At 53.9% G+C, this 22,788-nt stretch overlaps 1 protein-coding gene across 1 annotated transcript; it reads right to left on the minus strand.

The window, feature by feature from the left end:
- Positions 1-3,350: 3,350 nt before the first annotated feature.
- ADAMTS15 (ADAM metallopeptidase with thrombospondin type 1 motif 15) lies at positions 3,351-17,308 on the minus strand. Its single transcript, XM_063178334.1, has 8 exons — positions 16,278-17,308; positions 11,826-11,958; positions 10,703-10,870; positions 10,016-10,299; positions 8,603-8,780; positions 8,331-8,512; positions 7,581-7,756; positions 3,351-6,331 (listed from the first exon to the last, which is right to left on the minus strand). The coding sequence occupies exons 1-8, from the start codon at positions 17,169-17,171 to the stop codon at positions 5,551-5,553; spliced, it is 2,796 nt and encodes a 931-aa protein (XP_063034404.1). The 5' UTR covers positions 17,172-17,308; the 3' UTR covers positions 3,351-5,550.
- Between the last annotated feature and the right edge of the window lie 5,480 nt (positions 17,309-22,788).

A 22,788-nucleotide genomic window follows, 5' to 3' on the forward strand; every position in this document is an offset into this window, starting at 1 on the left:
TGTGTTATCAATTAGCTCCGTTCGCTCAACGCACGTCTGGTTTTGCTTTTGTCTCCTGGCAAAGCCCAGTAATTATAATTATTATTAATAGTGATGGCAGTAATATATATTTATGTGTGTGTGTGTGTATGTAGGGATGTAAAAATAGCAAGGCAGCATCCCAGCCCCAGGGAGCTGATCCACAGCCACGTCGAAGCCCGGGACCAAACAGCAGATGAGGCAGGAGCATTTCCCTCCCTCTCCATAGTTTCTCTCCCTTAAACTACAGGTAATCCCTTTTTTACTAAAATTTTTTAAGCTTTTTGGGTTTCAGCATAGGATAAATGTAAACCAGCAGATTTGCAGGCAGTCCTAGAGGCAGGAGTGAGTTTTAGCTCCCTAAAGGCATTTGGGGTGCTCTGCCCAAGCCATCTTCAGCCAGGGAGAGATTTGGACCAAAACTGGGGATTTCTGGACAGGATTCCTTGGCCTGAGGGGATGGGTCTCATGCCTTTGCTCCACCAGATCATCCTGACCTTGCCTTCCCTGCAGGTGAAGGCACAGCAGTGTCCCCTGAAGGGAAAAGCAGCCAGGTCAGTCTTTTATTGGGTACTGGAGAGTCCAAACACGACAAATTCGCAGCGAAGGGAAGAAACAATAAAAAACCTTTTAGTGCCGGAAAATGAGGAATCCAGAGAAACATTGAATGCAGCATCTCATGAGAGAGGGAAAAGCCAGCCCTTCTTCTCAGACAGAAAATCTGATGCTCCACATCATTCCTCCTGCACCAGGAGCCTGTTCCTGGGCCCTGAGGCTTGATAAAGGTGCAGAACAAAACCTGTGTCACCCACTAAGCCAGCACCAGCTTTCCCTGCCTAAACACCCCCCTTCGCTTCCACAGGGTGATCCTGGCCTGGATCCTGGATTTATTTCTTCCTCACCAGCTAAATATATATATTTGTATATGTATATGTATATGTATATGTATATGTATATGTATATGTATATGTATATGTATATGTATATGTATATGTATATGTATATGTAAATGTATATCTATGTATTTATTTTTATAATAAATAAAATGTATAAATAATAATAACATATATTTTAAAATCTTACATATTATTAATTAATAATATATTATTAATTATTATCGATAACATATTATTTATTATATAATATATTCATATATTTTATATAGAATTGTTATATAAAATTTTTATATATATAATTTATATTTTACCTGGTGTGTATATATATATATACACCAGGTAAATATAAATTATATGTATAAACATATTTTATTTTATAAATATTTTATTTTTATATATAAATAATATATACATATAATAATATTATTATTAATAACATTATTAATTATACAATATATTTTTATATTTTATATAGAATAGATATATAATTTATATTTACCTGGTGTATATATATGTGTGTATATATATATATATAAATATATATACCAGGTAAATACTTGGGGATTATGTGGGGATTATTTGTCTCTCTGGGTGATCTTTAAGGGCATCTGGTTAAAAGTGTGGAGCTGTCACCTGGAGGAGCAAGGTGATAGTTTTAACTTAATTTTCTGCTCCTGAACAGATAATTGAGGCAAAATTTCTGGCTGTAACAGGTGGGAATCTCCCTCCTTGCTCCCAATAAATCCGTTTGCAGCTGTTGTCTTTGCAGTGTGGGATATATTTGGGGTGAAAGTGAAAACTTTATTTTGAGGGGAGCTCCTCCCTGTAGGAGCTGCTGAGGGGGAAGGTTCTCAGCTGTGTCTGTTTCTATAGGATTAAACATTACACAGAAATTGCTCCCTGTGAGGGTGGGGAGGCCCTGGAACAGAGCAGCTGTGGCTGCCCCATCCCTGGAAGTGCCCAGGGCCAGGCTGGACAGGGCTGGAGCACCCTGGGACAGTGGAAGGACCCTGTTTGTGGCAGAAGGGGATGGAAGGAGATGATCTCCATGGTCCCTTCCAACACCGACAGTTCTGGGATTCTCTGATGATAGAAAGCAAACTGAGCTTTCCCCCAATAAAGCACATGAAATTTGCCAAATCGTTACAACATAATGGGGGAATAAATTGCGTTTGCTGGGGGAAAATAAAATCCCAGGCAAACTGCTGAGAGCTGGGGGGTGACATCAGGCATCCCTGAGCTGACACAGCCCAGGAGCAGGAAAGGCTTTATCTCAGCATTGGCCCCAGCACAACAGGCAGAGAGAGGGCTCTGACTCAGGGAGGGTGTGCTGAGAGTTTTAGGAGGAGCACACAGACAGGGCTGTTCAGGATGTGAGTGCTGTTCCAGTTTACATCAATCATTCTAACTCTATATCCCTGTCAGCCTGACAAAAGAACATCCTGATTCAAGCCTAAGGAAAACCAGCCTCCTTCAGTGAGCATCCCCAGTTCCCCTGGGGCTCACAGGAACTGATTCACCAGGGCTCCTTCAGGTTGGGTTTCCTTTTTAAACCAATCCTGTAGCAGAACCAAATCAGAATAAACCTGTTGGGCTTATAAAGCCCAAATGAGAACCAAATTAGAATGAACCTGTTGGGGTTATAAAGGTGTTGGCTTTGATGCCTTAGGATTTTAGCTTTTCTATTTTTCATATGTTTCAGGGCTGCATGAGATGGAAAATGATGCTTAAAGATTTGGCTGTTGGGTTAGATGCTCTGCATCCCATTCCTTTTGGAAAGCAAAGCCCACAAAGCCTCAGCAATGACACAATTCCCCCATAAAGGTGGCAGGGTAGGTGTGAGAAAGAAGCAGAAGGGAAAGGAACAATTATGAAATTGTAATCCTGCAGTTCTTCAGTCTATAAATAAAGCTTCTGTATTTTCCATCTATTTGTAACCCTGCAGTTCTTTAGTGTACAACTCCAAACTCCACACACAGTGGGAGCTGCTGCTTCCCCATTCTGGGCAGACACAACAATTCCCCTCCAGGCCTGGCAATCAAGGACACCTCACAGCCTCAGGGCCCAGAGATGGAAACAAAAGGGAGTTGGGGAAGCAAACTTGGGGTCAATGACTTCATCAGCTGAAGCTGGAATTGGCAGATTCACCCCCAAAATGCAAATGGACCAAACTTATAAAAGTGTGAAACCCGTGACCCATTGTCCATTTTTGGGTGGGTTTTTTCTGCCTGAAATGTACCTGCAGACCATCCAATAAATATAACTGCTTTTTGTTCCCTTAATTTTGTCTCTGTTTTTAGGAAAGCCCAAAAAGGCGCCAGTTTTGTTCTTTAGGTGATGAGCTGACACTCTAAAGGGCTCAGGCTCACAATAACACAAAGAACACCCCACAGCCACCAACAAAACAACCCTTGCAGGAGCGTGTCCCCCCGGGGGTAACTTTAAATACAGATTTATTTCAGGTTTGCTACTGACGCACAAACAGCAGAGATCGATGTTCAGTATACATGGTATACACAAAGCAGCCAGAACCGTCGGCATCTCCGTCCTCCTGCTGCACCCTCAGCAGAAGAACCTCACACGGGCAATCCCTCCCCTCCTCAGCAACCAGGCTGACAATTTCTCGGTGGCTTAGAAAGCAGCTGTGGCATGGCAGGACACCAAAGGGCAGCTCCTCGGAGCTCTGTCCCCAGAGGGAAGCGCAGCGGGCTCAGATATGCAGGAAAACCCCCAGAAAATGGGTGGTATGTTCATGGGAATGGAGACCTGGAAGGGATTTCCTAAGAACATTAACTCCCGTTCCCTGCTGTGCAGAGCAACCACAACATCTGCTCCTGGCTCTGTGGAGCAGCGTGGAGACCTAAAACATGATTGTGTTGAAAGAGGCATCAGATGGATCCTCTAGGAGGATCCCCAGGGAGGCTGAGCCCACAAATACTGTCACAAGGAGTTTGTGAGCAGCTGCAAAGGCCTAAGAAGGGAACTCTCGTGCCACCTGTCCCATTTCTGGTCATTCTCACCTTGCCCACAGCTGAAGACCTTCTGGAGCCACCCAAGGGGCAGAGGAGTTTCCTTGTTGGACCTCCAACAAGCATGGCAGGCTCCAAGCCTTTATTTGCTGAGATGGCATCTTCTGCCTACCCAAAATCTGTGTCTGACCCCCTAAAATACCTCTCTGCTGATCCCAGTGACTGCACAGCTTGACCCAGAAGCTTTGGCTTGCTCACAGTCACAGCTCGTTGATTAAGAGGCACCTGCATCAGTGACAAAGCAAAAAATGCAATGGTGCCTTGATGATTTGATCTGAGCAAGAGACCTCAATGATGAATGGGGTTTGGGAGAGGTAAAACAGCCTCTGACACAACAGGCATGATGCTACAAAACCGTCAGAGGTGCAGAATAACCCCAGAGGCACAGAACAAGCCCAGAATAACTGGAGGGGGGAAATGGTTGTAGATGCTTTGCAGCAGCAAGAGGGTTGACAGTCCCTCATTCCCTGCATGCCTGAACCCCACTGAGCCCCTTTTTCCTCAGGAAAGCCAAAGACCCAGATTGATCTCCCTCTCCCTCAGCTCCTTAGGGATGCCAGGGAAGTGACCCCAGCTCTGATAGAGCTCAGGATATCTCAGGCAGGCTTTACACAGAGGAAAAAGTATCCCAGCCTGGTTAAAGGCTGGAGGCTATGGGATGTCTGGGCATGACATACTGGTCCCATTGAGCACCATTTCCAGAGCAAAGCAAAGTCTCAGTGGCTGGGGGGGCTGTGTCTGACCCTGTGGAACTACAGCACAGCTGCTTGCTGCTTTTTTGGAATGACAGCTCAAACCTCAGGTCCACTGCGATCCCTTTTAGCCCTGAAAAGCTTCAGGTGGACCAGGGTGTAAAGAAGCATCCAGATGTTCACACAGCCCCATCCCAAAGCACCATAGGAAACCTCAGGCTGGTGAGATCCCCTGGGAATAACACCAGCCCTGCTATGCAAGGTTTACACCCATCAGGAGGGGAGGAAGGAGGTTAAAAAAATACAGAGTTAAGCACCATAAAATTTACACTGGTCAGGTCATAAACACGAGGAGAGAATGAAAATAAAGCCACCACCTTCCAGCCTGGCCCAGGGATGCTGCTGGGACAACAAAGTCCCCACCAGCAAGCCCTGGAGGCGTCAGTCCCAGTGCCTCATCGCACCGGTGGTCGTTGCATTGGTAAATCCTTTTGGTCCCATTTAGCATGAGTGTTGGGGGAGTCCAGGGAGAAGGGAGGTAGGGTTGGTCCTGGGAAGGTGGGGGGAGGCTTCATCTGTGCAATTTAGGGGCATCTCCCTGCTTGTACTGCAGATCCATCACAGGCAGGGATGATCCTCCTCGCTTCCATCTGTCCCCCCAGTTCCCAGCCTCCACCGGTGGTTTCCGTGTCGTCCAGTGGCTTCGAGGTAGATGTTCATTCCCGCTCTGTCTCCAAGCGACCTGGTTGGTAAAAGCCCTCTCTCCCAGGTGCGCGGGGCTGTCCCCACACCCAGGTCCCTTTTTATTCCCAGGTTTTTTTTCTTATTTTTCCCCCTTTTGCTATGTGCTATGGACATCTCCCCCACTCCCAACCTCTGGCACACGCCCTTCCTCGCAGGCACCCCTTGACCTGCTCAGCACGGCCTCAAGGTGCAGAAATCCAGCTCCTGCGGCTTCCTCCGAAAATTGCAACTCTCCCGGGGCAGCAGGCGCCCAGTGGGCACCACGCACTTCAACGCCCGTCTCTTGAAACCCCGACCACAGCTCTTGGAGCAGGAAGACCAAGGTCCAGCTTCCCAGGCCGGGCAGGGCTCGCCGCAGAGCCGGACGTCGGCGGGGCGCTGCGCGGCGTCGCACTCGGCGGCCGGCTGGCCGTAGGAGTCGCGGCAAGCCACGGAGCGCTTCTGCAAGCCATCGCCGCACGTGACAGAGCACGCCTCCCAGCCACCCACCGCCCACTTGTACGAGGGCCGCTTGTAGCTCGGCCTCCCGCCGTCCAGGCGGTTGGACAGGCTGAGCACGCTGTTGTTGAGGTCCGGCGGGGTCTTGCCCTCCTTCTTGTAGGAGGATTTATCCTCCTTGCTCTCCTTGGGGAGGTAGAAGGAGTAGCGCACGCGGGGAGGGGTCATCTTTCCCACAGAGAGCACCTCCAGAGTCAGGGGTTCCTGGATGGGTTTGAAGGCCTGGAGGCTCTCGACGGCGGTGCCGGTGCCGCTGTAGCGCAGGACGCTGCCCTTGACCATGAGGTCCCTCTCGACGGCCGAGACGATGAAGTGGCCGTTGAGCAGGTACTTGCCCTGCGCGTTCTTCAGCGCCAGGTAGTTGTCGTCGCTGACGAGGCCTTTGTAGCCCCGCTGGCGGATGTCGATGTTGGAGGCACCCGCGGGGATCACCACCACGAAGTTGTAGCCGTGCCTGAAAGGGAAGAGCAGGCAGGGCAGTGTAGCAGAATTGGCTAAGACCCAGTGGAGGGCTGAGACTTAACAGCAGGAATTGCTGAGTCATGATGAGACAGCAAAATAAGCTCCTGTCTTCTGCTGCTCGGACCCTAGCTTATCTCTGTAACCCCATAGGTCACTTTCCCCTAACCCCTACTACTGGACAAGTTTAGATCCCTCTGTACCCTATGAAAAGGGGCTGGTTTAGCCCATTCGGGAGAAGAAAAGCCGTAGCTGGAACCCTCCACAGACCCCTCAATAAACCCATCACTGTGGAACCATCAGGACCTCTCCTTCTCTCTCTCATCTGCTTCTTCCCCTAGCCCTCTGGTGCCTTAGCAAGCAAAGAGCTGAAATCATAAGAGAGCTGATAGTCACTAAAGAGCTGAAATCCACTTAGGCTGCTTAAGGTACCCACGGCTACGAGTGGCCTGGGTATTTGGACACACTGTCTCCAAGAGGGATTGAGCTATCCACATAGGACTGCCTTGCTCAGGGGCAAAGCCTGCTCTGCAGGCTGGGGCAGGGGGGAGACTTTGGGGCAGGACACCAGGCACAGAAAACAATGCACAGACCACACTTCAGGTGAAAAAGATATGAACACATGAAAGAAAAACTGTCCAGAACCAGCAAAAAGTGAGAAAGCGCCAAACCTTTGCCCAAGATGCAGAAAAAAGAAATCGCTATGCAAATCAATGTTATTCCAAATATGATATAGATAGAAATCTTCTATTGTGAAAACTGCTTGCCAGGGAGAGAAACCACCATGTAAAGATAAAAGTGTTAGTAATGATTCAATTACCCAAAATGTCTCTGAAGAGAAAACATTTGGGAAATGTCAATCATCTTCTATCTGTGACACGGGGAATTACTTCAGCCCTGATATCCTCCCACCCCTACTTTTGTCTTCTTCCTGTGAGGATCAGTTTGAATTTCCTTGCTGCATTGAGTTTTGTCTAGGCTGGTGTCACCCACTTACAGGAAGATGCTTCAGGCCCTCTGGCTCAACAGCACTCCATCAGCAGAAGTCAGCAGGACATTAAATGCGTTGTGCTGCTCCTTCAGAGCCAGGCCAGGTGTCTGTGCAGTGATGTGCACGAGCACCAGCAGATCTGGCTCAGGATGGATTTATCCCATCATTTATCCCATCTCCACAATCCTGCATCCCCCACACCAAAACAGAGAGCTGGGAGTTGGGGAAGCACACGTGATAACTGAACACTCACATGGGTTTGGTGAACAAGCCTGAGACCTTCTTGCAGCTCTTGTTGTCTCCTCCGCAGACGCTGCATTTGTCAAACTTCTTCTTGGAGCCCAATTTCCCATCACAGCCTGCCTTGATGCATTTGCCCTGGACACAGACCGAGGTGGAGTCTGGGGAGCAAGGGGTGCCATCCACAACCTAAACCAGGTGAGAAAAACAAGCTGCTGCATTACCCTCTCACACCCCCGCCCAAGGCCTCCCAGCTGTGCCCATCCCACCCCAATCCATCTGACAGGTCCTGAGGAGATGCCAGCAGGCACCATGTCACTCTTTGCTCATGTTCTGCTTTGCAGGCAGGATTTTGGGGTCTCTGAGAAGAGATAGATGGGACTACATCCCTTTTCTCCCATCCACAGAATTTCCTGCCCTTTCCATTGCAGGGAACAAGCTGCACAGGGGACACTGCCAACACCATCCCACTCAGTCCTGTGTCTGGATGTCCACTCTGCCATTGCATCCCCAGTACCCAAACTATCATCCTCTATCCCAGGACCACAGGAATACGCCAGAGGCACCTTTACAAGAGGTAAAAATGTCATCTTCCAGAGGAAGACTCTCCATGGACCAGCTCCAGTGCCAAGCCGATTCATACCACACTGGTGGCACCTCACCTAACACCATCCACCCACCAGACAAGGAAAGTCAATTCATCTCCAGGGGCACTGGAGCCATCCCACAGTCCAGGCACTGACCCTGGGGGTCTCTCACCAACCTTGGGTGCCAGCACATAGAAGTAGCCGGTGCCGTTGGCCCTGCAGATGAGCTTGCACTTGTCCCGGGGTGAGACACCAGAGTATTTTGGAACCCAGGAGACAGAGGCAGTCAGGCGGTTCGTGCTGTGGCTGTAGCCATTGAAAGCCTCGCACTGCTCCTCACGGAAGCTCTTCCCTGGTACTGAAAACAACAGAGAGTTGGTGTTGGGCGCCAGCCTGCACCTCCAGCTTTGGTTTTCTGGGGTGGTTACAGCTGAGCCCCAGGCCTTACCGGCAGCAGCGCAGGGCTCCAGGTTGCAGGAGCGGTACTTGACGCGGATGCCCTCACAGTAGGAGCCCCCGTTGGCCGGCACGGGGTCGCTGCACTCGCGCCTGGCCAGCTGCACCCCGCCACCACAGCTGCGGGAGCACGGCCCGTACGGCGCCCACCTGGCCCAGCCGCCGTCCACCTGCAGGGAGGGACAGCCTGAGGGGCTGCACACCCAGCATCCTCATTCCTTCACTCCATCACCGCCATTCCTTCTCAAGGGAAACCTACAACCGCTGCACACCCATCATCCCCACACTTAGAACCATCCCTACACAAGGGAAACCTCCAACTGCTGCACACCCATCACCCCATCACCTCCACACTTGGAGCCATCCCTACACAAGGGAAACCTCCAACTGCTGCACACCCATCACCCCATCACCTCCACACTTGGAGCCATTCTATTCTCAAGGAAAGCCTCCAACCACTGCACACCCATCATCTCCACACTTGGAGCCATCCCTACACAAGGGAAACCTCCAATTGCTGCACACCCATCACCCCATCACCTCCACACTTGGAGTCATCCGTACACAAGGAAAACCTCCAACCCCTGCACACCCATCGTCCTTCATTCCTTCACATCCATCACCCACCATCCCTTCACAAGGAAAACCTCCAACCACTGCACACCCATCATCCCCACACCTGGAGCCATCTCTTCTCAAGGAAAACCTTCAACTGCCCACAAACAGAATCACCGAATAATGAGGTTGGAAGAGATCTCTAAGATCATCGAGTCCAACCTATGCCCTAACACCTCAACCAGACTATAGCCCCAAGTGCAATGTGTACCCTGTACTTGCTGAGTGGGGAATTTGGGGGCTCCCAGCAGAGGCACTCACCCTGTACTCACTGAGTGACCCTGTGGGGTGTTTTTGTGTCTCCCAGCACAGGCACTCACCCTGTACTTGCTGAGTGGAGTGTTTGGGGGTTCCCAGCACAGGGACACATCCTGTACTCACTGAGTGGGGTGTTTGGGGGTTCCCAGCACAGGGACCCATCCTGTACTCACTGAGTGGGGTGTTTGGGGGTTCCCAGCAGAGGCACTCATCCCGCACTCATTGAGTGACCTGTTTTTGCATTCCCAGCAGAGGCACTCACCCTGTACTCACTGAGTGACCTGTTCTGGGTTCCCAGCATTGGCACTCAACCTGCACTCACTGAGTGACCTGTTTTTGGGGTGTTTCAGGTTCCTAGCATTGTCACTCACCCTGTACTCACTGAGTGACCTGTTTAGTGTCTCCCAGCACAGGCACTCACCCTGTACTCACCGAGTGACCTGTTTTGGGGGTGTTTTTGTGTTCCCAGCAGAGGCACTCATCCCACACTCATTGAGTGACCTGTTTTTGCGTTCCCAGAACAGTCACTCACCCTGTACTTGCTGACATTGTGCCTCTCCACGCAGGCTCCCTTGAGGCAGAAGCGCCCGTCGCCGCAGGCGGTGCCGTCGGCCCAGGGGAAGTGCCGGGTCTGGCACACGATCTGCCCGCGGGCCTTGCCCGTGCACCACAGCTTGGCACAGTACTGCATGTAGGGGCAGGGCTTGGAGCCCACGCCGAAGGCCAGCTCGCACTGCTGGTTCAGGCTGTAGCTGGTGCCCGGCAGGTCCTCGGGCAGAGGGATGGGTTTGGCAGGCTGGTCCAGCAGACAGTCCCCTGCAGGAGTGGGAGAGGGTCTGTCAGCTCCTGGGGGCTGTAGGGACCAGGGTGGGGAGGGAAGGCACTGCTGCAGGGAGATGAGGGAGAGATTGGGCCAAAGCTAGCCCAGGGATGCCCTCAACCTTGGCTGTATCCCAGACACAGATGATTCCATCCCCTGGTGATTCCTTAGAGCTCTGCCAGCAGCCTGAGTGCAGATGTCACTGCTGGGGACACCCAGGAGGTCTGGACACTACAGAAATGCTGCCAACCTCCCATTTCCTTCTGAATTTGTTTGCAGAGTCAAAAGAGGAAGAGCTCTACAGCCAACCATCTTTTCCCAGTAAGGACCTGCAGGGCTGGACCCTGTTCCCAGGGGACAGGGACACGGGCAGGGGGTGAGGGACACAGCAGGGCTCACCATGGCCACTGTCCAGGAAGTCAGTGATGATGGCAGCGCTGCAGGCTGACCAGGGGTTGGCACGGTCGATCTGGATGAGGGTGGGGGACATCATGTGGTTGGTCTTCAGCCTGCCAAAGACCTCCTCACAGGCCTTCACATTGTCGTGGGGCATGTTGAACACGTGCCCTGGGGGTGGGATAAGGGAGGCAGCATGAATAACCCAGCACAGCACGAGAGCAGGAAGCCCCCCAGCTTCTTTCAGCAGAGACTGAGACGTGGAGTGGGGCAGACCCACAAGGATTACAGCTGTGGACAGCCCAGAAGAGCCAGCAAACATTCCAGCCCTCTCCCAGATGCCTCATGCACGTGGAAAGCACGGGGGAAAGGAAGGGCAAGGGAAGTTGTGAAGAGAAGGTGACAGGTGACTTCAGCAGCTGCACAGAGGTAGGTGTGCCCTCCGCCTGTTATTTCAGGCTCCTGAATCCTGGAAACCCAGCTGTGGGAGCAACCATGAGAGCAAAGCTCCTCCAGCTCCCTCAGCAGCCCTCTCCCATCTGGCTCAGGGGGAAAGGCAGAGTTTCCCTATCACCAGTGTTTTGTGGAGATAAACAAAACTCCACAACTTTTGTGAAAGTTGTAAAGCTGGTGTGTTTATTACAGCACTGGACGCATGTGGGAATCGTTTTCTTAAAATGACATGGGTACCTCTGGGAACTTCAGGTCTCTTTTAATCTCCTTCTCGAATACATATGCATACAATTTCACAATAACTGAAATTCATGCATATTCATTTTTACGAATTTTGCATGACATTTGCTGCTAGTTCTTCTTTATCAGGAAGAATTTCTCGGTCAAGTTGACTTGCTTCACAGCAGTCTCTGTCCCTCTCTGTCCCTCTCTATCTCTTTCCCTTTTATCTGTCTTTCACTGAAGCAGTTTCTTTGAGCCTAAGCTTTTGCAGTCAGAAGCTACATACTTAAAGATGTACATTCTACTTCAATCAAAATAGATTTCTACTCTAGAAAAATTTCTACTCTGCCTCACCAGGTACCACCTGTTGTCTCATCTCCCAGAGGCCAAAACCAGGGCAGTCTGAACGCTGGGAGTGCTGCTGAGAGGAAGAGGAGGGCGGGAGCCTTACCCAGCTCGTGGGCGGTGGTGAAGGCCGAGGGCAGCCCGTCGTCCTCGATGACGGAGCAGCTGCGCTTGGGGTCACACATGGTGCCCACGTCTGCCATGCCCAGCGTGTCACAGGTGGTGGCACCGCACAGGTCCTGCCAGGCACACAGGGAAGGGGTTAGCACAGGGGACAGCACAGGTGTCACTGTTCTCCTTTCCCACCTCATCCCTGGCCACCACGGGGAGCTCCTGATGGGAAGAAAGCCCAAAGAGGTGGAAAGCACACCTCAGTCCTGACCCAGCCCAGGCTGCAACCCTGTGTTTGCACTTAACCCCAGCACCAGGGATGTGTGTTGCATCCTGCCCTGCCTTCAGCAACAGCTTTTCCTACCCAAACAGCTCCTCCAGCCAGGGTGGAGCTGCTTTTGTCACAGATGAGCCAGTTTGGTTCACTTGGTCTTAAGCGTGAGCTCAAGGACTAGACCCAGGTGGGATGGGAACACACGTGTCCTGAAGGGTTGAGCCACTTCTCAATCTCATTTCTCGGCTTCTTCCAAGGAAAAAGAAAGCCCTGGACCAGGTCCAGAGGTTTCCAAGGCTAAAGAAGGTGCTCCTGCCTCTCTAAGACACTCTGCAGCCATCCTTCAAGGAGCAACCAAGCCCAGCTGATCAAAGGAGGAACCAGCCCAGGAGGAACAAGCCCAGGAATGGGATGCTGGGGTTGGAACAGGATGGAATAAAGGGTGGGATGGGATGGGATGGGATGGGATGGGATGGGATGGGATGGGATGGGATGGGATGGGATGGGATGGGATGGGATGGGATGGGATAAGGGGCAGGATGGGATGGGGTGGGATGGGAATGGAATGAGGTGGGATGGGGGAGTGGGACAGGATAGAATTGGGGTGTTGGAGGAACCAGCCCAGGCTTCCACCCCTACATTGAAGACAGCCACATCCTACATAGATGTTGCCAGCAGAGAGGCTGGGAAGGGTCTCATCATGGGCAGATCTGCCCTTTTTCAGGTGCTCGTGCTAAAAAAAGTCCATTCAAGACACACCAATACTGCAGCCTGGCAGCAACCTTGTCCCACGTGCTCCCTTGCCCTGCTGGGTGTGGTTTGGCTTTGGGAGGGCTGGAGCATCCTCCCCTCCCTGGGTGCTGCCCCTGGGCTGCCCGGGAGGCCATGCAGCGGGCACGGAGCTGTTTTCCACATGAAAAGAAAAGTGAGGGACTCTCTGGGCGCTCCCATGCTATAAATAAGTGTGATTCATGCTCAGCACTCGCCCAGCCAAAGCGCCTGGGTTGCTCCGAATCCTACAGGAGCTGCTCTGCCAATATTTCCAGCAAGGTTTCCAAGCTGCAGGCATTCCCGCGCAGGCAGGTTCAGCCGTGGGTAAATCACAGCCCTGATGACTTCAGAGAGCCCCAGCCAGGCCTGAGATGGCTTTAACAGGAGACCTGGGGCCACAGCAGGACCGGCATCTCCAGAGAGGTGACGTGAAGAAACGTCTGGGTCTGCTCTGGTGGTGGAAAACCCCAGCACACAACTGAGCTCAGCGCTTTGCTCTGCAGTTTCCCTGCCCAGCTGGGGCCCTGCTGCATCCCTGATCCCAGAGGAAGAGGTGGCAGCCCCACCTTGCCCTGGCAGTGCCACCACTGCTGGGCACAGGTTGGTTAACGGTGCTGGCAAGCCCAGGGGCAGAGTCCCAGACCCCAAACACACCAAGACCCAGTGGCAGCACCACCCTGAGCCAAGCCAGGGGTGCAGCTTGCCCAGGAGCCCCTGCCCATGCTGTGATTTTGAATGGTCTCGCTGCTGCTGAGGGGAGTTCCTCACCTGTCCCTAATCCAAAAACATCTGGTCAGGGATAATGGAAGGAGAAAATGCAAAATGCTCTGGCCAGCACTGGGGGTTTGGGGGCGAGGATGAGGCGTGGGGAGGAATGTCCCAGCCCCACAGCTCCCTGCTCAGGGCTCTCTGAAGAGCTCTCAGTGCTCTTTGAAGAGTTCTTTCCTCGCCAGCACAGCGAGCCTTGGCTCCCAGCCCAACACCTGCACTGACACACTGACCCACTTCTCGCTCTGAGCCTCGCTGGGATTCACCACCAGCAGCTCTCTGGGGGCTTTTCCCTCACCACAGCCTCCTCAGGACAGCCTGGCTGTGCCAGGCAGCATCTCTGGGCTTCAATGACAGGTCCTGATCCCCTACCTGCACACCTCCTTCAGCCTTGCCGGTGTTGAGGCTGCTCAGGAGGGGAGCAGAGAGAAATTAGAGGTTTAAGGTGGAAAGCACCGTGCAAGGAGCCAGCTCTGCCTTTGCTCTCTGTCACTGGTGTCCCCTCTGCTGGCACTGCAGGCAACCTGCTCAGTGCATCAGCACTCTGACAGCCTGACCTTCCTGCATGGCACCTCCCAAGGCTTCTCATCGTCCCTTGTGAGCTTCTCAAGACGTTCCACAGGTCAGTCAGGGGGATCCTTGAGCATTAATTCACCTGCTCAGAATCATAAGATCTCTCCCTGCCACAGAGGCTTCCTGTGTGCATCCAAAGCAACTCCAAAAAGCTGAGGCTTGAGCTGCAGTTTCCAAACTCCCACCGGTGCTAGGCTGCAGCCAGATCTTCCTCCATGCAGCTTCCCTTTGGTTTTACAGCAAGCAAAGATGTGCAGCCGGTGTGAGGTCCAGGAGGGGTGGGAAGGATGGACAAGCCCCTTGCCAGGGTGTGCAGGGATATTTCCAGGAGGGCAGCTGAAGCTCTGCAGGACCCTCCAACAAGCAGTGGCTCAGGCAGGAAGGGAATCTGCACCCTCCAGCTGATCAGGACTGAGCTTCCCAAAGGCAAATCCATCATTCAGGGTTGGAAGGGAGCAAATCCAAGCAGTAAAAGAGAGCCCCATTCGTCAGCAGCTCATCATCACAGTGAAAACTGCCTATCAACCAGGCTGGAGGTGAAATTTAAGTCGGGGGCTTATGTAACAGCTTTTTGGCAGGAAGATAAGCTTTGGGATGTCAGGGGACCACAGATGGATGCACTCAAGGAAGGCAGATGTCTCCCTGACCGTGTGCCTTTGCATTGAGCTTGCTTTGGGATTTCAGGAATGGATGGTTTAGCAATGTGTAAAAAATGCAGCCCAGACGTGATCCACATCTTTTGAATGGCCGGGACCGGCTCTGTCCCACGTGCAGCTCCAGTGACCTCACGGGGCTTCCACCAGAGGTGGAGCTGCCTGGTGTCAGCAGAGGTGTCAGCAGAGTCCTCCTCTGTCAGCTGCTCCAGCAGCCTGGCCTTCCATCCTGCCTGTGCTCCCCGAGGATTTACAGCTGGCCCGGGGTGGGGAGGACACACAGGACAAAATCCTACACGTCCTGCACAGCTCAGTCCTGCTCCAGCCCAGGCTAGGGACAGCTGGACTGAGCTGGATGCTATATCCTTCCCACCCACCACAAATGCTTGACCTGGAAAAAATATTTTGGGAATGGTCTCCCTGCTGCTGAGGGGAGCTCCTCACCTGTCCCTAATCCAAAAACATCTGGGCAGGGATAGTAGAAGGAGAAAATGCAAGGAGCCTTTTCTGCCAAAGCCTGCTGCAGCCAAGATAAGACGTGACTGACCCCTCCAAGCCGGGCTCATCCTCCTCCCATCCCATCAGGGATTTTGGGATGCAGGCACTGGACTGATGTCCACACTGAGACAGGACTACAGGGAGGGAGGAACAGTGGGGAGAGGCTGTGGGAGCTTTGGTGTCACCCAGATTGTGGGGGGGGGAGGATGCAGAGCTCATCCCACACGCCACATCACCACGGAGCCCTGCCAGAGGCAGCTCCAAGCCTCTCTCCCACCCCAGGGATGCAGCCAGCCCACAGCACTGGGGGCAGTGGCTCTCTGCTCTCCCCCACTCGAGGGCTGGAGTGCTGGCTGATCTCCGGTGCTTCACTTCCAGCCCTGAACCGGCTCCATGCAGCGCAGCCAGTGCTGAGGAGAGGTCCAGGTTCTCAGGAGAACCTCAGGCATGAGTCAGAGGAAGCAGGGAGAGGTTTTTTCTTGGCAGGTGGCACTGTGAGCTCTTCCCAGCTGGGGAGGGGGAACAGGACCATGCTCCTCCTCTTCTGGGCTCAGACCTCTCATTTCAGGGCGCACTCAGGGCCGCAGGGCACTCGCTGCCAAGCTCCTGCATGGAGGCAGGAGATGGAGCAGCAGGTTTCTGCCTGTGGACACCTCCTGGCCTCACTCACCCCATGGCAGGGATTTTTCCAGGCTGCTAGCCAAAACCTGCCCAGGGGACAGCAAGGCTGGCCCAAGTCTGTTTGCCCCATGCCTCTGGCCCCCCCACCCAGCATCTGAGAGTGGAGGTTCCCTGGGAAACAGGGACAGGCACAGGTACAACCTCCCCCAGCATGCACACAGGTGGCAGAACACCTCAGCCCAGCGCTCCGTGCCGGGGGGAGCAGCTCCTCGGGCCCCCCTGCACCCACCTGCTTGGTGAAGAGGATGGCGGTGTCCCAGTACTCGGGGTGCTTGTCGCTGACCTTGTTCCACTTCTTCTGCCAGGCGCAGAAGTTGCGCAGGGTGAGGGCGGCGTTGCTGGTGACTTTGGGCCCCTTGTCATCCTGCCCGATCAGGAGGAACTTGACCACGGAGATCTGGATGGGGTTACGGATGCTGGGGTGCTTGTAGAGGCGGGCGGCCGTGGCCATCAGGGTGAGCAGGTAGTGCTGCAGGTCATCCCCGTGGAACTTCACCATCGACTCGTCGGCCACCACCAAGGTCTCCACGTAGCGCGGGACCGAGGCGAAGCGCTTGGCGCGGCCGCCTTTGCCCCCCGCACGCCCCCGGTACTTGTCGAGCGCCTGCAGCACGCCGGGGGTGAGCCCGGAGCCCACGGCGCACCGGGGCGCTCCGGCCCCGACGGGGCGGCCGGGGCTGCGGCGCTGCAGGCGGTGGAGCCCCCCGGGCGCGCCCCCTGGCACCGGGCCGATCAGGTACTCGGCTCCCCGGTAGCCGAAAGCGCCGCGGAGCCCCCCGCACAGGCTGAGGGCGGCGAAGGACTCGCGGTCGGCGTTGACATCCCCCGAGTAGAAGCAGTGGCGGAGCGCGGGCAGCGGGCGGGCGGCCGCCCCCAGGTAGTGCGCGGCGAAGGCGGGCGCGATGAAGCGGGCGTCGGGGGAGAGGTGCAGGTAGAAATCCTCCCCGAACGCCGAGAGCTGGATCACCACCGCCTGCCCCCCGCGCGGGGGCTCGGCAGGGCCGCCCCTGAAGTAAGCGGGCCCGTTGATGTCGGGGTCCAGGCGCAGCGGGGTGACCAGCGCCGAGTCGGGCTCCGGGGCAGCCCCCGCGCTCAGCAGCAGCAGCGGCAGCAGCGGCAGCATCGTCCCGGCTGCTCAGGCCGGCCGCATCGGGGTTCGGGGGAGGCGCGGGGGGGGAGAAAGCAGCGCCCGGCCCCCCCCTTCCTCCCTCCTCCTCCTCCTCCTCCTCCTCCTGGACCCGCGGAGGCTGGAGGAGCGGAGCGGCCCCGCCGGTACCTGCTTCGCGGGGCGCACCGCGCTCTTATAGCGGCGGAGCGGGGCGCGGCTTGGCCCCGCCGCAGGCACCGCGGGGCGGGGGCCGGGGCCGAGCGGGGCCGAGCGGGGCCGGCCGAGGAGCCGAGCGGAGCCGGGAGAGAACCGCGCTCCGCCCGGGGCTGCCGCCGCCTCCCCGGGGCGGAGCGGGGCGGGGGCGCGGCACCGGCGGCAGGACGGGAGGGGATGGAACGGTGCGGTGGGATGGGGTGGGATGTGGGTTTGGGATGGGGTGGGATGCCTGGGATGGAGTGGGGTGCGTGGGATGGGGTGGGATGTGGGTTTGAAATGGGGTGGGATGCGTGGGATGGAGTGGGATGGAGTGGGATGTGGGTTTGGGATGGAGTGGGATGGGGTGGGATGTGGGTTTGGGATGGAGTGGGATGGAGTGGGATGTGGGTTTCAGATGGCATGGGATGGGGTGGGATGTGGGTTTCAGATGGGGTGGGATGTGGGTTTGGGATGGAGTGGGATGGAGTGGGATGGAGTGGGATGGGGTAGGATGGGGTGGGATGTGGGTTTGGGATGGGGTGGGATGGAGTGGGATGGGGTAGGATGGGGTGGGATGTGGGTTTGGGATGCATGGGATGGAGTGGGATGTGGGTTTCAGATGGGGTGGGATGTGGGTTTGAGATGGCATGGGATGGAGTGGGATGCATGGGATGGAGTGGGATTTGGGTTTGAGATGCGGTGGGATAAGATGGGATGGGATGTGGGTTTGACATAGGGTGGTATAGAGGGTGGGATAAGATGGGGTGAGATGGACGGGATTGAGGAGTGGGATGGTATTGTGTAGGATAGAATGGGATGCTGGGGCTGGAACAGAATTCTGTGGGATAGAATGGGATGCTGGGGTTGGAACAGGATTGTGTGGGACAGAATGGGATGCTGGGGTTGGAACAGGATTGTGTGGGACAGAATGGGATGCTGGGGTTGGAACAGGATTGTGTGGGATAGAATGGGATGCTGGGGCTGGAACAGGATTGTGTGGGACAGAATGGGATGCTGAGGTTGGAGCAGGATTGTGTGGGGTAGAATGGGATGCTGGGGTTGGAACAGGAGGGAATGAAGGGTGAGGTGCTTTAGGATGGGGTGAGGTGAGATAGTGCAGGATAAGGGGTGGGATGAGATGGGGCGAGATGGACGGGATTGAGGAGTGGGATAGGACTGTGTGGGGTGGAATGGGATGCTGGGGCTGGAACAGGATGGAATAAAGGGTGGGGTACTTTAGGATGGGGTGAGGTGAGATAGGGTGGGATGGGACAGGATGGGATGGGAATGGAATAAGGTGGGATGGGGGGAGGTAGGACAGGACAGGATTGGGCTGTTGGATGGGACGGAGAGGAAGGAGACCCTCTTCACTTTCATTCCTGCAGCAGAGGGAAACTCTGCAGCCCCCAGGGATGCTCCCACCTGCCAGGCTCCCTCCTGCCACTCTCCAGCTTTTCTGGACCCTGCTCTAAGTGAAGGGATGGAGCTCTGTGACCCCACAGGGATGGGGCCTCTGGAGTGCACAAGGCTGTGCAGGGAAGATAAAAGGTCATAGAATCATTGAGTCATGGAACAGTTTGGGTTGGAAAGGACCTTTAAAGGTCAGCTATTCCAGCCCTCCATCCTCTGCTCCGTGCTGGTATTTGGGACAGTTCAGTACAGAGGGGAACTCGCTATTTGACAGCTGAGGGCTTAGTTCCCAGATTTATTAGGAAGATAAATGTTTTCCACAGCCCAGGGGTGTCTAGCACTGAGATCTGTGCCCCTCTGTGTGCCTCCAGACCTGCCAGCCCAGTGTCACACTGCCCCAGCAATTCCTGCATTCACACTGGGGGGATCCCTCTCCACCCACCCCACCCTCATCCAGCTGGGGGCAAAGGCAATTTCCACTCCTGAGCTCAGCCTGCCTTCATCCCTGAGCACCAAAACACACTCCATAAGTGTTAACATCTGCAATATCCCCTGCTCTGAGACTGCAGGACAGCCTGTGTGGGGCACATGGGATTGCCCACAGGGGTCAGCAGAGCAGTGTGTGCAGGGTGCTGGGGCAGGGAATGCTCCTGGCAGGTGGGAACATCTCGCTGTGGATGGGATTTCTGGAGAGCAGAGAAGAGTCCTCAGCAGCAACCTGTAGCTGAGGGACAGATTTATCAGCACCACAAACACCACGGTTTGGTTCGGTGATGAAATCAAAGCCTCTCATGGACAAACTGGCTTTGATGTGATTTCAGCAAAGGCTGAAACCCTTTGAAATGCAAGCACAGCTGAAGAATGTGTGCATGTATGAAATAGAATCCAAAGTTATTGCCTCAGGCACAGGGCCCACAGCCCACAGCCCACAGCCCGGCTCGTTTTGCTGCCAGTGCATCCCCGTGCTGTGGTTTGCTCAGTCGTGTGCCTTCCAGCTGAGCTTGTGACCCAAAACAACCATCTGACTGTGCTGGGCTGAGGCAATCAGGGTTTTGTCTGCTGGCCAAAGCGCAGCGTGCCCAGGGGTGTTGGTAATGGGCAGCCAGGGAGTGGAGGAACAAGGGAAGAGAGATAGAATCTTGAGCATCGCGAGGTGCCAGGAGGGAATTTCTCCTTCCCACAGCCTTGCTCTGCTCAGCAGGATGGTTCCTCCAAAGACCACAGCAGCATCCACAGAGCCACAGGCTCCCAGAGCTGCCACCAGGCTGGAGATCTTCAAGCCAGAGTTGGTCAGTGCTGCCCCTGAGCTCCAGCCCCTCCATCTGGCAGCTCTCCTCAGGAGGATGAGTCAAACCAAGCTGGCAGGAGCTTTATCTCCAGCCTGGAGAACATCTGATTGTCTCCTGCTGGGGAAAGGCAGGCAGAAAATGTGAGTGGTTTGGCTGTGCCTGGGCTGAGACCTGCTGGAGCCTCCAGGCACGGCACTGGCTGTGTCCTGTGATGCTGGGGGTGTGCCATGGGCTGGAACACAGGGATGGACCAGCTGGAACTCCATCCCAGCATCCCCAGCCCTCATTCTGAGCAGCTGGGAATCACCTGCCCCAAGGCTTTGCAAACCAAACCATCACTTCCCTGCAGCACCACTTCCCTAACCCAAACCCAAAACAAAAACAAAAAGCAAACCCAAACCCAGACCCAAATCCTAACCCTAACCCTTACCCTAACCCTAACCCAACCCAAATACAAACCCAAACCTAACCCTAAACCCAAAACCCAACCCGAACCCAGACCCAAACCCTAACCCTAACCCTAACCCAAACCCAAATCCAAACCCAAACCTAACCCTAAACCCAAAACCAAACCCAAAACCTAACCCGAACCCAGACCCAAACCCTAATCCTAACCCTAACCCAAACACAAACCAAACCAAAACTCAAACTCAAACCCCAACCCAAACTCAAACCCAAACCCAAAACCAAACCCAAACCCAAGACCTGACCCAAACCCAAACCCTAACCCTATTCCTAACCCAAACTCTGACCCTAACCCAAACCATCACTTCCCTGCAGCAGCAATTCCCTAAACCAAACCCTAACCTACCCCAAACCCAAACCATCCCTTCCCTGCCCAGGTGAGCAGAGAAGCTGTGGAGCACAGGAGCACACCCTGCTCACCCTTTCCATGTTCCAGAGCACTCCATAAAAGAAGGAAGCACATTTATATTTCAGTTTTCCTCCTGCTCGAGGACATGATGTGATTTTTCTCTCCAGGGACAAGCCAGCAGCTGCTTGAACCCCACAGCTGAAGGCAGGAGCTGGTCCAGGTGACACCTTGGGGTCACTCCTGTCCTTCCAGGCTGGCTGCTCCTCACCCCTGGAGTCCCTCTGGGCTGGATGGATTTGGGATGAAGGTGTGTGCCTTGAAGGACAGCACACAGAAAGCAGGGAATGGAGGTGGAGGAGGCCTCTGGAACATTCTGAGCAGCTGCAGATAATTAATTGTACCAAGGGATGTGAGGTGGATTCTGCTTCTACTTTGATTTTTGTCTAGAAACCACTTTAGGTAAAGCCCATCTCACTCAGGCTTAATCCACTGCTCACTCTGATATTGAAATATCAGTGTGAGCTGGTGTGCAGTGTGGATTTTCCTTCTCCCACCTTCCTCCTCCTTCATCCCAAACATCTCCAGGAAGCACCAAGTTATTTTGTTTCATTTATTCATCACCGTGATGCAAAGTTATTCATTTTAAAACACAAAAAGAGCAAAAAATAAACCTCACATATCTCTTGGATATTCCAGTTCACCAAAGAATAGAGCATCTGAGAATTTTAGGCCAAAGATAGAACAGAAAGGTGGTTCAGGCAGGGCAAACTGCCACTCAAGCAGTTGGTTTTGGCTAAAATCTTGGTGTATCAGAGGCTTCTCCCCCAAAAGTTCAGGCTGTGCTCTCCCAACTCCCCATCACCTGGGCAGGAAGGAAGATCCTCTCCAGGGACTGAGGATGATTGAATAAAAACAACACAACTCCTGGGTTTGGGTGTTTTCCAGCTGGTACTGCAGGTCCTGGGATTGCTGATAGTCCATTCCCACTGAAAGCATCTGAAATCCCTTCTCCTCACTCCCCTCAGTATTTAAGGCTTTCCATTCCCTCTGAAAGCATCTAAAACCCCGTCTTCTCACTCCCCTCAGTATTTAAGGCTTTCTCCTCTTTGAGGAAGAGAGACACAGGTTTTTCCATAGTGGTTTCAAACAGAACATGGGAATTTAGAAGAGGCAGATGGCAGTGCCACCCATGCCAAACCCAGCACCAGGAGCTGCTGCTCACCTGCAGAGATTGGTGACCCAGCACTGAGCACTGCACTGTTCCCACCTGGGCAGTTCCATCCATCCATGGATTCCCTCTCTGGGATGCTGTTCCCACCTGGGCAGCTCCATCCTGTTCCCAGGATGGGATGGAGGAGGCTGAGTCCTCCAAAAATTTGAGGAACCCCAGGGAATGCCCCATGGCCTCTCCCTTTATCGGAATAAAGTCAAAAAGGACTCCTCTGTCTCATTTTTGGACATTTTGGATTCCCTCTCTGGATGCTGCTGTCAGGGACAGGGACACCAGAGGTGCACAAAGGCACTGAGCTGTCCCAGGTGAGCCTGAGGGGTCACAGAAATGATCCACACCTGGAATAAACCTGGGGGAACAGAGATTCCAAAAGGCAGCTCTCACCCAGCAACACCATTACAGAGTTCAGCCATTTTCATCAACCCACAAACCATGTGGGACTGGAATAGAGAGGAGGAGAAATAATATTTTTTTAAATTATTATTATTATTTGTAGAAAAGAGTATTTTCATTCTAAGCTGCCATATTTATTTACAGAATTTATGGGCTGCTCCACAGGAAAAGCAGCCCTACAGCAGGCTTGGAAAGTTTTAGAGGGTTTGGACCCCAGAGCAGACACAACTTTGGAGTCTCAGGAAGGACCAGACTGAGGTGCTTTGCTATCCCCTCCTTGCTTTTGTTCACAACCAAATT

This window comes from Melospiza melodia, chromosome 29, assembly GCF_035770615.1.
Source record: "Melospiza melodia melodia isolate bMelMel2 chromosome 29, bMelMel2.pri, whole genome shotgun sequence".
In the NCBI taxonomy this organism is placed as follows: Eukaryota; Metazoa; Chordata; class Aves; order Passeriformes; family Passerellidae; genus Melospiza; species Melospiza melodia.

Excerpts from the sequence above, each read along its gene's own strand:
- ADAMTS15 (XM_063178334.1), bottom strand. The coding sequence starts at position 17,171 with ATGCTGCCGCTGCTGCCGCTGCTGCTGCTGAGCGCGGGGGCTGCCCCG. Across the intron at positions 11,959-16,277 it reads CCATCCTCTTCACCAAGCAG|GACCTGTGCGGTGCCACCAC; the intron begins GTGGGTGCAGGG and ends TGTGCCTGGCAG. Across the intron at positions 10,871-11,825 it reads CACCACCGCCCACGAGCTGG|GGCACGTGTTCAACATGCCC; the intron begins GTAAGGCTCCCG and ends TCCCACCCCCAG.